The sequence below is a fragment of the Solanum verrucosum genome, unplaced genomic scaffold (assembly GCF_900185275.1).
Source record: "Solanum verrucosum unplaced genomic scaffold, falcon-dt-bn FXZP01000275.1, whole genome shotgun sequence".
Lineage (NCBI taxonomy): Eukaryota > Viridiplantae > Streptophyta > Magnoliopsida > Solanales > Solanaceae > Solanum > Solanum verrucosum.
Window position 1 is genome coordinate 570,306 of NW_026020738.1, and position 14,888 is coordinate 585,193.

Consider the following 14,888-nt stretch of genomic DNA (forward strand, 5'->3'; position numbering starts at 1 on the left):
AAGTAAAACGAGACTCAAGTTTTACTGCTTTTATGCAACTTTTTTCTCTTTATACATTGCAAATAAAATATATTTATCACAAAGTTATGTGTGTTTCCACATGTATTCTTATTAATTAATTATTATAGATACTAAACAATTATTAGGCATCGCATTCACTTTATTGATGCAACTTTTTCTTTTAGGATAATACAAATAAAATAAAAAAAATAAAATCATGTCTCGATCCATATGTTTCCGTTATTAAATAGTATTAGGCAAATAATAATTTTGGTTCTTGTGTTATAAGCTTATTCTAATTTTAGTCCAGATATAATTTAACTAAATATAATTAACTTTTAATTATATAAACATGTGATTTTTTAATGAACATATTCACAACCTACCCCACTCAAATATGTTCTAGTTAAGACATGATTATCTCAGCATTTTTGTAGTGTTGATTACAAATCAACTTCTTTTTGCTCTTAAATATTTTCTCAGCTTCACTTGATATGACAAGCAAACCTGAAAGATCGAAAAGAATGATTAAAAAATTATAGGGGAAAGGGTTCAAAATATATCTGACTTTGACCGAAATTGTTGTAACAATCCCAAACTTTGAACATGACCTATTACCCCCATGCACTATTTAATAGTGTATTTTAAAGATATATAGGTATCCACGTGGACATCATAAATATTGCACCTTATAAATAATAACTTGTCCAGTTGGGCACTTATATATCTTTAAAATACATTATTAAATAGTGCAGAAGGGTAATAGGTCTTGACCAAAGTTTGAGATTGTTACAACAATTTCGGTCAAAGTTCAGATATATTTCAGACCTATTTCCCAAAATTATACTTTCATGAGTTAAATTTAATATCCTATTCATTCCTCTTTTCCACATATATTAGTTGTGTAAGTAAGAATTCCTTAAGATATAAATTAAATATTATTTTTCACAATTATCTTTTTTATTATTCTCAAACTATTCAACTACAAAATATAAAATAATTAAGAAATTTATTAAATAAAGAGTAAATACATAAATAAAAAAAACTAAAAAAAGCTCAATAACTCTCTTAAAATTTGAACAATTCACTTATTTTGAAAAAAAATCTCAATAATTCACTTGTACTAGAGAGAGTAATAAATAATAAATACTTTAATGATTGAGTTGGGGATGAACTTGTGTACATGATTATAACTAATATATATATATATATATATATATATATATCATCTCAAGTCAATTAATTTACACACTGATAAAGACTCTTTTTTCATTGACATTTTTGACACTATAAGCAACAATCTTTGCCTGAAATTAAGCCAACAATCTATGAAGACATCACTAAGCAATCGAAGCTATTAGCAGGGATCGGAGCTAGAGGTTCAAATACGAGTTCAGCCGAATCTAATATTTTTCATTTAAATAATGTATTTGTATTATGAAATTTATCAAATATGCACAAATATTAAGTTTAGAACTCATTTATTACACTTGAAATCATCATTATAAATTTCAAAACTTATAAGATTAAAATTTTGATTTCGCCTCTGATTTTTAGCCAGTGTAATTTCGCTTAATTATTATATTTTATTAATGATTTATTAAGTAAAAAACTAAGAATATATATCTCTATCATCACCATGGAGTAGTTATTACCTATTACATGGAATAGAATTAAAAATCATATATGAAAACAATTTTCCATTTTTCATTCACGTATCACGACTATTGCTAATTATATTATAACTATAGACAAAGCTATGGTGGATAGGCTTAATTCATACCTGAAATTGACCATTAATTTATGAAATATTTTCCCTTTCTTCTACCTTTAGCACAAGGGAAATGTTCCCCTATTGGCAACTTGTTTGAGTTTTTGAAAGTTTCCCCACTTCGGACACAACTTCAGATATTCACGCATGATAAAAGTTTTAAAAATTATATTTGATTTAGATTAAAAAAAAAATTAAAGTATGGTAAGGATAAATATTGGATATTTTTCGTACGAAATTTGACATGGCTTGCCAAAATTAACTTCATACATTTTACCTGAAATTGTGTACTTCAAAAGATCGAACTTCTGACATTTTTTAAAATTGAAATTGTGCTATTGGCAAGGCCAACTTCGTACATTCTTTTTTACTGAAATTATGACTTTGACAAGATCTAACTTAAGGCATTTTTTATTGAAATTGAGACATGTGCAATGCCATCAATTGTGATGTGCTAGAAAATGTGTTAAGAGTATTCCCTGATTTATTTACCTTATTTGAATCTACTATAATTGTGTTTTAATTGCAAAAAAAATAATTCTTGGTATCATAATTTTTTTTATCTGTTTCTTTGTTGTCTAATTTATTGGTAATTTGAATTCCAACAAAATGTGGAAAAGAAGATGTGGAAACAGAGACGAAGGGAAGAAGATACCTATTTAAGACCCATTTGATTAAAACTCACTATTATATTTGAAATTCAAGATCCACTTCGTTAAAATATTATTTTTCAATTGCTATAAATTAAAAAATATATATTATTATACAACTAAGAAGAAGCAAAATTGAAATAATTTGTATAAAATTACCTAATATTGAGTATCAATTAGATATTTTTATTAAAGTGAATACATGTTAAACAAAGGTAACTAATAGGGTGTTCTTTAGGAGAAACTACGTAATGATATACATACTTCTCTATCATATATACTAGTATTACCTATATTTTCAAAATATTAGATACATGTACTTTTGCTATCAGATATACTAAGATAGGGAGAGAGACGATTGAGATTTTGTTAAGCTTCCCAGATAAATGTGAATCATACTAGATAATATATGTATTTGTATGTATCCTGATGTGATTCACATGTATCAGGGATATTAGATACATAGGAGAGTGGCAAGCAAGATAGGAGAGAGGCGAGGGAGGTGAGAGAGATTTTTTATGTATCCCAGATAATGCGAATCTACTTGAATACAATGTATCCATAACAAATTTGACCCCATGTATCCTGAGATACATATATCTCGGTGCACTAAAATTTGGTAAAATAAGTAATATTGTAAACTAGAGTGTATCTAAGTAATTAGCTCCTAAAGTAGTGGATTTATGTAAGTTTCCCAAATTTTTACAAGTTTATATGGACTCTTGAGTATTTGGGCTTGCTATGCTTTCCAAAACAAAGTAGGGAAAATTGTATGAAATAGCAAACTATTAATTTAAATTAAATGCTATAGTCATAGTTTATTTTATTTGTAATTCGCACCAAACATCCCATTTTTTGCCATTTGATTCGGTATACAATTAGCCATTTTTGGTATACAATTAGCCATTTTATACATTTTGGTATAAAATGTATAAAATGCGTTTGTGTTTGTATAAAGCGAGAGAAAAGTATATATACATATACAAATACATATATTTTCGTCCTATACACTTATAAATTATACAAATATAGATCTTATTATAGAAATTACAATGTATAAATGAATTTATACAAAACTGATCAATTTGTATAAAATTAGATGTATCTAGCGAATTATACAAATCAAAAGCTCCCATAGCAAACATAAAATTTGCTATGGAGCGCAATTATGCAAACTATAGCTATAACATACAAATATGATTTTTATGTTTGCTATATGTGAAAGTTGCTCAACAAAGTAGCACCATAGCCCCAAATGGATCTTCTAATAGTGGGCTCAACAAATTGAGGACTTTGATCTATTTGGGCTATATAATGGGTTCTATCTAATAAGTAATTTTAAGTATTAAATATGTCATTTATTAATGGAAAAATTACTTAAATACACAACACTTCTTTACCTATTCTCAATATTTCCCTACTCTTTTACTAAAATACAAAAATCCCTTATTTTCCCCCAATTCAACTTAACCGGATACTTTATTAGTTTAAGTATCCGCCCGTTATTAATTAAAGTATCCACGCTGCTATGTTATGCATCCGCCCGTTAATTAAGTATTTGTGCTGCTAACAACTTAATAATTTAAGTATCCGCCCGTTATTAATTAAAGTATCCGCGTTGCTATATTAAGCATCAGCCCGTTAATTAAGTATCTGTGTTGCTAACAACTTAATAATTTAAGTATCCACCCGTTATTAATTAAAGTATCCGCGCTGCTATATTAAGTATCCACACTGCTATATTATGTATCCGAAAAACACTAAAAAAGGGATTTTTGGTAATTAATGAAAGAGTAGGGAAAGAAAGTAATTTCTTTCTTATACTATGTCATTTGCCTAATTTTTACTTTATTAATTTTTTCCAAAATTATTCCCTCTAACAAATTCACGGATAGAAGAAATTTGGATGCCTTCATTTTGATGCTACTCATTATCAAATCTAATTAAAGAAAAACAATCTTAAACCAATTTGATCCATTTCTTCTAATCCTTGTTTGGTCAAGTTTCAAAATAATTAACATCTTGATTGATCTGTTTTAAGAAAAGAGAGAAAAATCGAAAAGGTGATATAGTGATTGAAGAGATACAACGATAACGTTCAAAACTAATATTTGAATCCTAGCGAAAGTTAGACTAAATGAATTTTTGTGTTTGCCTAATCAGTAATAGGTAGAATTACTCTACATTTATACTAATGGAAAGTACAAAACATCAATGATTAATCATAGATACAAGCAAGTTGATTAGATAGCTGAAAATGATGATGAAAAGTAGAGACGGTGATTGGTAAATAATCTCTTAGCCTAAGTTCTCATTAATATCCAAATATAGCTTCCTACATTTTCTTTGCCTACATTGTTTTTCTTTTAAGAAACATTGACACGTTCAAATTACTCTTCTCTTCTTTTTTCAAACAAAAAGATAAATAGTGTTTTCATTAGAGTGGACATATTTTGTGCCAACCCAAAATTCAATTTTTTTTTAGATATTTGATTTGGATAAAAAAATTATTTTTAAAATTTGTGAATAATGAATTTAGTACTATGAATTTTTGGGTATCTAAAAACTCGAAATTTTTATACCTTATATTCGGCCCTACTTATAGCATATGTGTTCAATACTAATAAGTTTAATATCTTAAGGTTCAATAGTTTAGCACCCTTACCCTACCAATTTTAGTATTACGTCCAATATGGAAATACACAATATAGACAACAAGGTGGCATCAATCCTTGTTAATCATAGAAAGTTATAAATCATAAGATAGACTAGAACAAGATTTTATATCAACTTGAATATTAACATTCTTCTGTTTTGATTTCCAGTAAAAAGTAATCTCACATTAACAAATAAAATATTTTTTAATAAAGACAATTTTATATTCACTAAGATCGAATATTAAAGAAAATTATGTTGGTGAGAGGTTTAACTCATGATTAGTGCCTCATGAGATAGTGTAGAATTGCTTTTGCTTCCAACCAATTAAATGATATCATTGGGTGTTGCTAACTCATGAGTTCATGAAAACTTTATTGTTAATGATTTGCCAGCATCACCTTAATTAACAAATTGAAAAATTATGGTTGGGACTTTCTTTTGCTAGCTAGGCAGGAATATAAAAAGTAGTACTAATTTTTTTAAAATTATTGAATGACCTTCTTGTGATGTAATAAAGAAATATCTTGATTATTTGTTTATTGCACTCCAAAGTAGGGTCTTCTTTTGTGACAGCAAATTCAATAATCTAGATTTTTTTTAAAAAAAAAAACTATATATTTTACTATCATATATCATGTATAATTTAATGATGTATTTTTTAAAAAAAAGTTGAGTATGTAGGTCAAAATACAAAATGAATCGAAAATGACACGTGAAAATTTGAGTCTAGTTAGGTCCAACTCAATGGAAGAGACACTGGTTAGTATATACAATCATATCTGATCTACGATATCAAACTCACCTCAACTCGATATAATTATTCTAGCTAGCCCAACTTCAAAGTAAAGAGATTGGTGTTCACAGTAGTGACAGAGTGTAATACGATAGTTCAAGTGAACCCAGTAAATTTTACATAGACCATATATTTTGTGTTAAAAAATCACATACAATACTATATAAATATTTGTGCGAATCTACAAACAATTATAGTGTAGATGGCTCAGTAGTATTCGGATTCTAACTTTTATTGTTGATTTCATTTTTGCCACTTGTTATCGAAATCCGAATCTTTGCCCCCGGTATGTGAGTGTTTACTCTTTCTAATTCCTCCTCGGCTCTCCCTTTCTTTCTTTCTATTTTTTTAAGATTTATTTTTCTTTATATTGTGTAACAATTTATTTAAAAAATAATTTTTAATCTAGAATTGTCCCATATATTGATAACTGATTACATTAACTTGTTGTTTGCTTCTCGAAAATTCAACTTTTCAAGGCATATGGCTTAACAGTGAAGCTATTAAACCAAAATAATATTAATGGTGAATTTAATAATTTTAAATTTTACTTAAAAACAATATTGTAAATTATATAAAAAAATGTTATATATATATATACAACTTTATCTATTTTTTTATCAAAAATATTTTAGAACTTTGAATTAAATTATTTAAATATTTATATTAATAAATTAAGTTTTAACAACAACATCTCACGTAAGATAATGTTGACGGTTGTTACTTTAGCTTGAAAATGTTGTTTTATTTTGAAATATAAAACCCACAAACACCAAATCCTAGTTCTGCCTGTGTTCACTAGTGACCGATATAGATGAACTTCCTTAGTAACTACTCTCGGAGAATTCTAGTTTGCCAACCTCTCTAACTAACATATGATACAATTTCACTTCACGGCACGACCAAAAAAAAGAAAGAACTTCGCTCGGTTGGCCTTCCTACGCTGACGGATACCTCTTTTTTCTTCTCTGAAGTCTATGAAAAAATTCAAAATTTGTCTATGTTGTTGCTTAACCATGTTAATAACGGTCTCATAGATAATGAACATTATGAGAGCTTGAAACACACAAAACACGTACTTGGGGATTATACTATATATATCTCTTCCCCTCACTTGGAGCTCGTCTAATTTCATCACTTAAATATGGTATTACGCTCATATATATAGTTGTAATACGATCACCCAAGCTCTTACATTTCCCATGATATTATGTGAAATGTCCCTGTTGCTCAATAAAATCTACTTAGTCTCTTGTTTATTGTTAATTCATAATAACTTAATATTCTAGTTTGTTATTTCAAATATTCTTACTAGTAAATCATTAAGCATCAAGACATTAGTATTTGAAACATTAAGTATTACTATTTCAATTAGTCTTACTACTAAATCATGAGGCATCAAGAAATTAGTATTTGAAACATTAATAATTACTAGGGTAGTAATTACCAGTCTAGTAATTACACTGACCTGTTTGGTTGCCACATTGTAATTACACTGTAATTACACATATCATGTTTAGATGCCACAGTATAATTACACATGTTCTGTTTGGATGCATTATTGCAATCATAAAATTATAATAAATTTTAAAAATAAAAATTAATCATTTTAAAATTTATACTAGACAAATAAAAAAATTGATAAATGACATTAAATCAAATATTTAAGATATATATTATTTTTTGAAAATATATTAATTAATAAACATATTTACTGTAACTAATATTATGAAAAAATAATTGATTTATATTTTTTCAAATTAATATATTTCAATTGAATTGATCGTAACAACTAAAAGTATGAAGTTTCTACGAACATTGTGAAATGCATGTTTGATAAAAAGAATAGTAATATATAAATAAAATATCATAAATTATTAAATGTTTGACAAAAATATAATCTATCAAGTCTAATTAAAAAATGACGTGCAATGTAATTCAATATTACTAAAACAAATGAAACTGGAAATATGACATAAGTAATAAATTCAAAACAAAAAATTTAACATAATACTCTTATAACAAATTTCAACATAGCAATAAATATGATTTATTTTTATTTCTTCATAATAAAGAAAACGTAAGTCTATAACCTTACTTAACAATAAATTCTATTTTAGTTTTAAAATTAGAATACTAATAAAATTATGCTAATGAGAAAATAAACATGGCATAAAGAAATAGATAATACGAGAAAATTACATAGAATCACATAAAGCAGGTTGAGAACAAAAATAAAATGAAATATAATAATATAAAATAAAAAATAGACTTTTACAAATATTTAGAATAATAAAAATAAAAATAAAAATAGAAATTAAAAAAAAATGAAAGAGCAATCAGGTGGTAATTACACCATATAATTACCAGCAATTCACAGTCTCTGCCTGTGAATTGTAGAATGTAATTACCCCCTGCCAATTACACAAATTACCTGCTGATCAAGTAATTACCTGTCCTTCCAAACATGACAAGACAATGTAATTACACCAAATCTAATTACCAGGATGTCCTTCCAAGCATGCCCTAAGTGTTATTATTCTTACTAGTAAATCATTAATCATCAAGAAATTATTATTTGAAATATTAACTACCATATGTTGCCTGTTATACTCAACTAAAACATAAAATAAGAAACAAAAAAACTCAATTGTATATATTAAAAAAGTTTATATATATTATGATAAATATATAAGAAAATATCTATGAGTTTGGGCATTTAATAAACACATCAACTATAGAGAAACCACCTCCTCCTACCACCTACCCACTTTTCATAACTGTTTTAATTTTGGACAAAGTCATGTGATAGTCACAAGAAATGTTGCATGACTTGTTACTTCTGGCCTTTTTAGATCACATAAAAAATTGGTAATTAATTTCATAAAGTGAATTCACAAGAAAGAAGGAGAGAAAAAAACAGTTGTAGAAGTTGCACTTGTGTTGTAAATAAGCCAGCACAGTTACACAATACTCAAATATTATTATTAACGAACTAGTTTACAAAATATGTATACATATTCTTAAAAAGTTAGTTGCACCAATCATTTTTGTCAAATATTCGCAAGTTTGATTAAAATAGAGAACAACATTCCAAAAACATGTATGTTTCGAAAATTATAAATAAGAAATTAACACAAATTAACTAAGAAGTTATACCAACTATTAGTAATCACTTTGAATAGGTACGTTATTTGCGTTTTTATTTTGTTTATTTATTTATTTATTCTTTCGCTTCAAAATTATTTTATAATTACACAAAAAAATTAGTTTAATTTACTTCATTTTAAATAATTATATACTTTAGTTTCGAATATACTTCATAGGGGTATAAGTATAGCATTTTTATATTTAAGGGAAGTAAGTGCTTTGATTTTAAAATACAGAGAGTGTATCCAAAACTAACATGGGTATTTATTACTCCTGTTTATATTAGTTGTTCATATCATTATAAATAGATATTTCAAATAAATTTTTAATTTGTAAAATTAAGATAAAATTAATTGTTTTTTTTTTCATTTTATCCATATAATTATTATTATTTTTAAATGTAACAAATTTGTAAAGTTTCAAAAACAAATCTTGAAAGACAAATTAAAAAAATATCCTTATTATTTATGATTCGTTAAGAAGCACGAAAAAGAAAAAGACAATTAATATACATAGTACATAACTTATATTCTTAAATGCAAAACATTTACGTGGCATGCACAAAGGTCCCATTTGTGGTTCTTAGAGAGGCAAAACATTTAAATCAAGACAAAACTATTTTTCAAAAATGTCATTTTATCCTTTTAAAATTAACTTTTTTGAAAGTGTAAACAGTAATGATCACATGCATACATATTGTAAAATTTCAAAGAAGTTCTTCATTTATGATCTTTTTCATGTACATATTTAGTCAACAGAGTTGCCTGAATAAGCAATAGCATGACAATTAAAAGTGAACGGAGGTAGTAAAAAAATTAAAGGATAATTTAATAAAAATATTTTTCTTAATTTTTTAAAGAACGTGTAAAGGAGAAATTGAACAAGTAATATAGGATAGATGAAGTATAATATTACTCTCTATTTCATATTAACTTGGTTTATGTTGACCTAACACACCCATTAAAAAAATTAATTTGAAGTGTAAATTTACTAAATTAACCTTATGAATGATGTTTTGAAACTCTAATTTGATTACTACTTTATGTAGTTATTTAATATTAAAGATGGAAAGAAAAAATATAATAAAACTCTCTTGATTTTATTAATTAAACAAGAAAATTAAATTAATTATTTTTAATGTAGGAGCCAAAAAAATATGAAACAAAAGCAGTGGTAACCTTGGTATTCAAGCTCAAGAGATTCAATTTGGAAATCCTATAAAAAAAATAGAGTATATGAAACAACTCCCTAGAATGAAAGACTAAATATTAGGGTGTGTTTGGTGTGGAAATATTTTCTAATTTTTCATGTTAGATTATAGGGATAAGAGTCTGAAAAATATTTCAACTTTGATTGAATTTGTTGTTGCGATACTAAACTTTTATGAGGACCTATTACCTCCCTAGATTACGTAATACCGTATTTTAAACATATGATTGCCCACGTGGACATAAAAAATAATGCAAAATTATAAATAGTAATGTGTCCACGTGGGCACATATATACCTTTAAAATACACTATTAAATAGTTCAGGGGGTAAAAAATACGGTATTAAATAGTCTAGGGAGGTAATAGGTTCTCATGAAAGTTTAGTATCGCAACAGCAAATCCGACCAAAGGGGTATTTTTCAGACCCTTATCCCTAGATTATATATAAATACTATTAAAATAATAATTTTTATTTATATATCAAATACAAATAAATAAATGAATAAATAACTCATTTATTATATTAAAAAATATTTTGCTTCCTATCGAACACACCAAAAGGAGAATCATATTGAAGTCATCAACTTCTCTTGATTAAGAATTAATAATGCAATAATTATGCAAAATTCACAATCACCTAAAATCCAAGGTCAACACTTTACATGGGATGCACTACCCCTTGAAAAAAAATTAAATAATCATCAAAAGAGAAAGACTCATTCCATTAACAACCAAAATCATAAAACCAAAAAATTTGCTGGCAAAAATCTTTTTTTTTTTTGGTCAATGAATAAGCTTCCATTGCCAATTTTTTTTAAATTATTTTTCAGCCCGATTTGATTCTTATATTGAGATTTCGATTAATTCAGATTAACACTATGTAAGCTTTATTTAAGGGGTTGCGCTCCCCAATAGAATCTTTTCATATCCAAAACTTGAACTTGATATTTTTTATTAAAGATAAAGGGGTCTTATTCATCTCATCACAACCAACGTTGATTTTCATTGCCAATTAAACTCCCTTCTTCATATACAAAAACCATAAAGAACTTAGATATAAAAGAGTAGACAAAACAAAGAAAAAGAATTGTAGAAACACAAATGGCCACACTCATCTAAAATTTTACATCTGCCTTTTTTGAACATGTCCACCACTTAATTCTCCCTATATCTTTGGTACCCTCCAGAAGAAAAATAAACTTTATAACAAAATTTTCTACAAAAACAAAAATAAAGACATCATTTCAAACTATAGTACAAAGTAACAAGTTGTTTCTTGAACATGTCCCAACCACTAAGAAGTTTGCTCAAAGTCATAGTTCTTGGTGATTGTGGGTAAGAACTTTCACTATCCTTTTTGCTATTTTCAAGCATAAGCAGAATCAGATTATGAAGTTTATGAGTTCGAGATTTTTAAGCCATTAATTGTTCTTATTCCTCTTCTAACACTTTAACATGTTTGTATTCTCAGGGTGGGAAAGACATCTTTGGTGAATCAGTATCCATCACATTGCATAGCCTTTTTCATTTCATTTTATGCAGTGACGGAGTCAGGATTTATTAATTGGGCAATAATATATTTTATAATGTTTAAGATGATTTTTTTTATTTTTTTTGTGCAAATGGGAAAAGGACATTTTCTCTAAAGTATATATTCTAGATAGAGATGGCAAAATGTGATGGAGTAAAGTATTATTTAGTCAAGTTTTTTTTTGCAATTTGTGGTTTCATTAACTACAATTATAGATATGTTTTCAAGAAGTTTAGGGAACAATATAAGGCAACAATTGGAGCTGATTTTGCTACTAAAGAACTAGAGATTGGTGAAAGAGTAGTCACATTGCAAGTAAGTGATTTTGTTCTATGAAATTGATTACTATAACTAGTGACGATCGATCAGGTTCATCATCTATTATATATACATAAAAAAAAATTGGTGTTGTATATATAGTATGACGACTTTCTAGCAAAGGGAATTCAGATGAACCATTGTGAGCCTCTGACTCCACCCCGAATTACAAGAAGTCAAATATTGAATATTTTCCCAAAGTTACTTATTTATTTTTTGTTAATTGGTTTGGTAGATATGGGACACAGCAGGGCAAGAAAGGTTTCATAGCCTTGGTGTTGCATTTTATAGAGGAGCAGATTGTTGCATTCTTGTATATGATGTGAATGTGCCCAAGTCATTTGAGACTCTTCAACATTGGCATGAAGAATTTATCAAACAGGTGATCAATCAATTAATTTGATAGGTTATCTTTGGTATTTTCTCAGGACTTTCTCCATTTCCGTACTTCTTTTTCTATACTACTTTAGCCTGTATTTTCCTTGAGTTGAGGGTCTATCCAGTGGTGTAGCCACATATAGCCCAGGGTAGTGAATTGGATACCATTCATCGAAAAATTATACTATATACAACATATATAGGTCAAATTTTATATATATATATATATAGTTTGAAACAGACTCTCCAAACTCCACTTTGTGGAATTACACGGAATATGTTATTGTCATTGTCGTTATGTTGTGAGTCAATTTATTAATTTATATATTATGAACTTTTTTTCAAGTTGATATTTGGCATTTTCTTTTACATGATTAATTCAAAATAGTAATTTTGTCAGTATGTGATTGATTCCAGGCAGACCTAACAGAGCCTGAAAAATTCCCATTTGTCTTGATTGGTAACAAAGTAGACTTGGAATATGGCAGCACTGAGATAGTAAGTTTTTTTATTTTCATTCATTTTTGATAAACACACGAGTTTTAACTTTTATACACTAACAATATAAATAATTTTCTACAATATCAATTTACGTTAAAAAAAATAGCATAAATAAATGTGCATATAAAGTATGATTAGGAATTAGGAATTAGGAAAATAAGACTCGCATGCTCACACCCCAATGAATTGTCATCTAGACAACCTATTCTGATGCAAGTATCAATTGTTAATTTCACAATTTGAATATGTAACCTATATAAATTACACATAAATAAACAACTTTATTGTTGCTCGAAGGCTCTCCTTCATACTACGTACATTGATAATGTAAAAATTCTTTAAACTGTCAACATGTATAAAGTCATTATATTGAAGAAATTCCTATTTATAGGTTTCAGAGAAGCAAGCAAAAGAATGGTGTAGTTGTAGGGGAAATATACAAAACTTTATGACCTCAGCTAAGGAGGATTATAATGTTGATGCTTCATTTTTGTGTGCTGCACAACTCGCCCTAGCCAATGAAGATGATCACAACATGTAAGTACAATTATTATTATTATTATTATATATATATAATTCACTACAAGAAAAAGAAGTATTTAAGATTGAGGGTGTGTTCCTAAGGAGGAGAATGTTTTACTTATTTTTTTGTGTTTGATACGTATGGAAGTAAAAAAAATATTATATTAAAAATATTTGTATAATCTAGACAAATATTATGAAAGGTGGAGTTGGGAGTGTGTTGGAGGGTAGGGAAGACACGACGTGAAATATCACTTGTGAAATTTCTTTTTTTTGACTTTCATCAGAAAAGATAATTTCCTCATTTTTTTTAAGGAACATGTTTTCCTTTAAAAAAAATTATATGTTACCCAAAAGTTTTATCTGGAAAATGTTTCTTCCTCTGTACCGAGCACACCCTGAACTATCCATCATAATTTTGTCACAAATTCGAGCATCACAAAAATTACGTACGAAAAAAAAAGAATAATCACAAATATATCATAAATTTATGAATTCCGCCATAAAACCATCACAAATCCATCATAATTCTGTGACAAACCTATCAATCATAGATTGTCTTTTTTTTTTTCTACTACATCTGATATTCAATATCCACATTAAAATTCGATTAATTTGAATTCACACCAAATAGAGTCCATTCAAGGATAGCTCTCCTACCAAAAGAAATTTGACTCAAAATGAGAGCACTAATAATTATGATGTTTTTGTTTTTTTCTCGTGATTTTGACATTTCTCATGTTCATTTACTCTAGCTGGCAGGCATCATTAGATGAAGAAATGCCTTCTCATTGGTGAGTAATTAATGTGCACATGACAATTTAAATTGAACTCTTTTTTTTTTGCTTCCACTTTTGGTTCCCTTGTTGACCCGAACTCACAACCTTCGGAGGGCTACTTACCATACGAGTAACTCACTCCAGTACTGTTCTCTTCTTCTTTTTTCCCAGCCAACTCCAAAGAATACCAGAATCTGTATCAGGAATTGAGCAGCAGAGAGGAGGATGTTCATGTTAATTAACTTGTTTCTTCTTCTAATTCTTTATTTATTGTTTTTAGATATTTGGTTCTTCCATAATTTTCACTATTGTTTATATCTTACTTAGAAATTCCCTTTCTTTGATGAATAAAGAAAGCTACTTTGTTAAAATGAACTACAATTTCAGTAGTTTTTAGGTTTTAAATTTTCATGTTGAAATTGCATTAACAGTTATGTTTATCCAATAATTTTATTTATCCACAAAGAAATATGGATATTGTAGGGAAAAGGCAAATAGACAGATGATTATGGCAGTCCTTAGGGAAATTAAAAAGAATAAATAGATGCAATTGTGAGAAGAGATCACAAGGTGCAGAATCATACTCTTACCATAAAGTGAAAATTCAGGTAGTCAACCAATGGATCG

The 14,888-nt window shown here is 27.5% G+C and overlaps 1 protein-coding gene across 1 annotated transcript; it reads left to right on the forward strand.

Moving 5' to 3' along the window:
- The first annotated feature begins 11,409 nt into the window (after window positions 1-11,409).
- Window positions 11,410-14,538, forward strand: LOC125812653 (ras-related protein Rab7-like). The gene is made up of 8 exons (XM_049492144.1): window positions 11,410-11,567; window positions 11,704-11,730; window positions 11,979-12,078; window positions 12,317-12,463; window positions 12,877-12,957; window positions 13,352-13,497; window positions 14,238-14,276; window positions 14,433-14,538. The coding sequence occupies exons 1-8, from the start codon at window positions 11,515-11,517 to the stop codon at window positions 14,497-14,499; spliced, it is 660 nt and encodes a 219-aa protein (XP_049348101.1). The 5' UTR covers window positions 11,410-11,514; the 3' UTR covers window positions 14,500-14,538.
- The last annotated feature ends 350 nt before the right edge of the window (window positions 14,539-14,888 follow it).

What these genes read in the sequence shown, in the direction of transcription:
- LOC125812653 (XM_049492144.1), top strand. Translation starts at nt 11,515, where the DNA reads ATGTCCCAACCACTAAGAAGTTTGCTCAAAGTCATAGTTCTTGGTGAT. An exon ending in ATAGTTCTTGGTGATTGTGG is followed by an intron (nt 11,568 to 11,703) that starts GTAAGAACTTTC and finishes TTGTATTCTCAG; the next exon opens with GGTGGGAAAGACATCTTTGG. An exon ending in AATATGGCAGCACTGAGATA is followed by an intron (nt 12,958 to 13,351) that starts GTAAGTTTTTTT and finishes TCCTATTTATAG; the next exon opens with GTTTCAGAGAAGCAAGCAAA.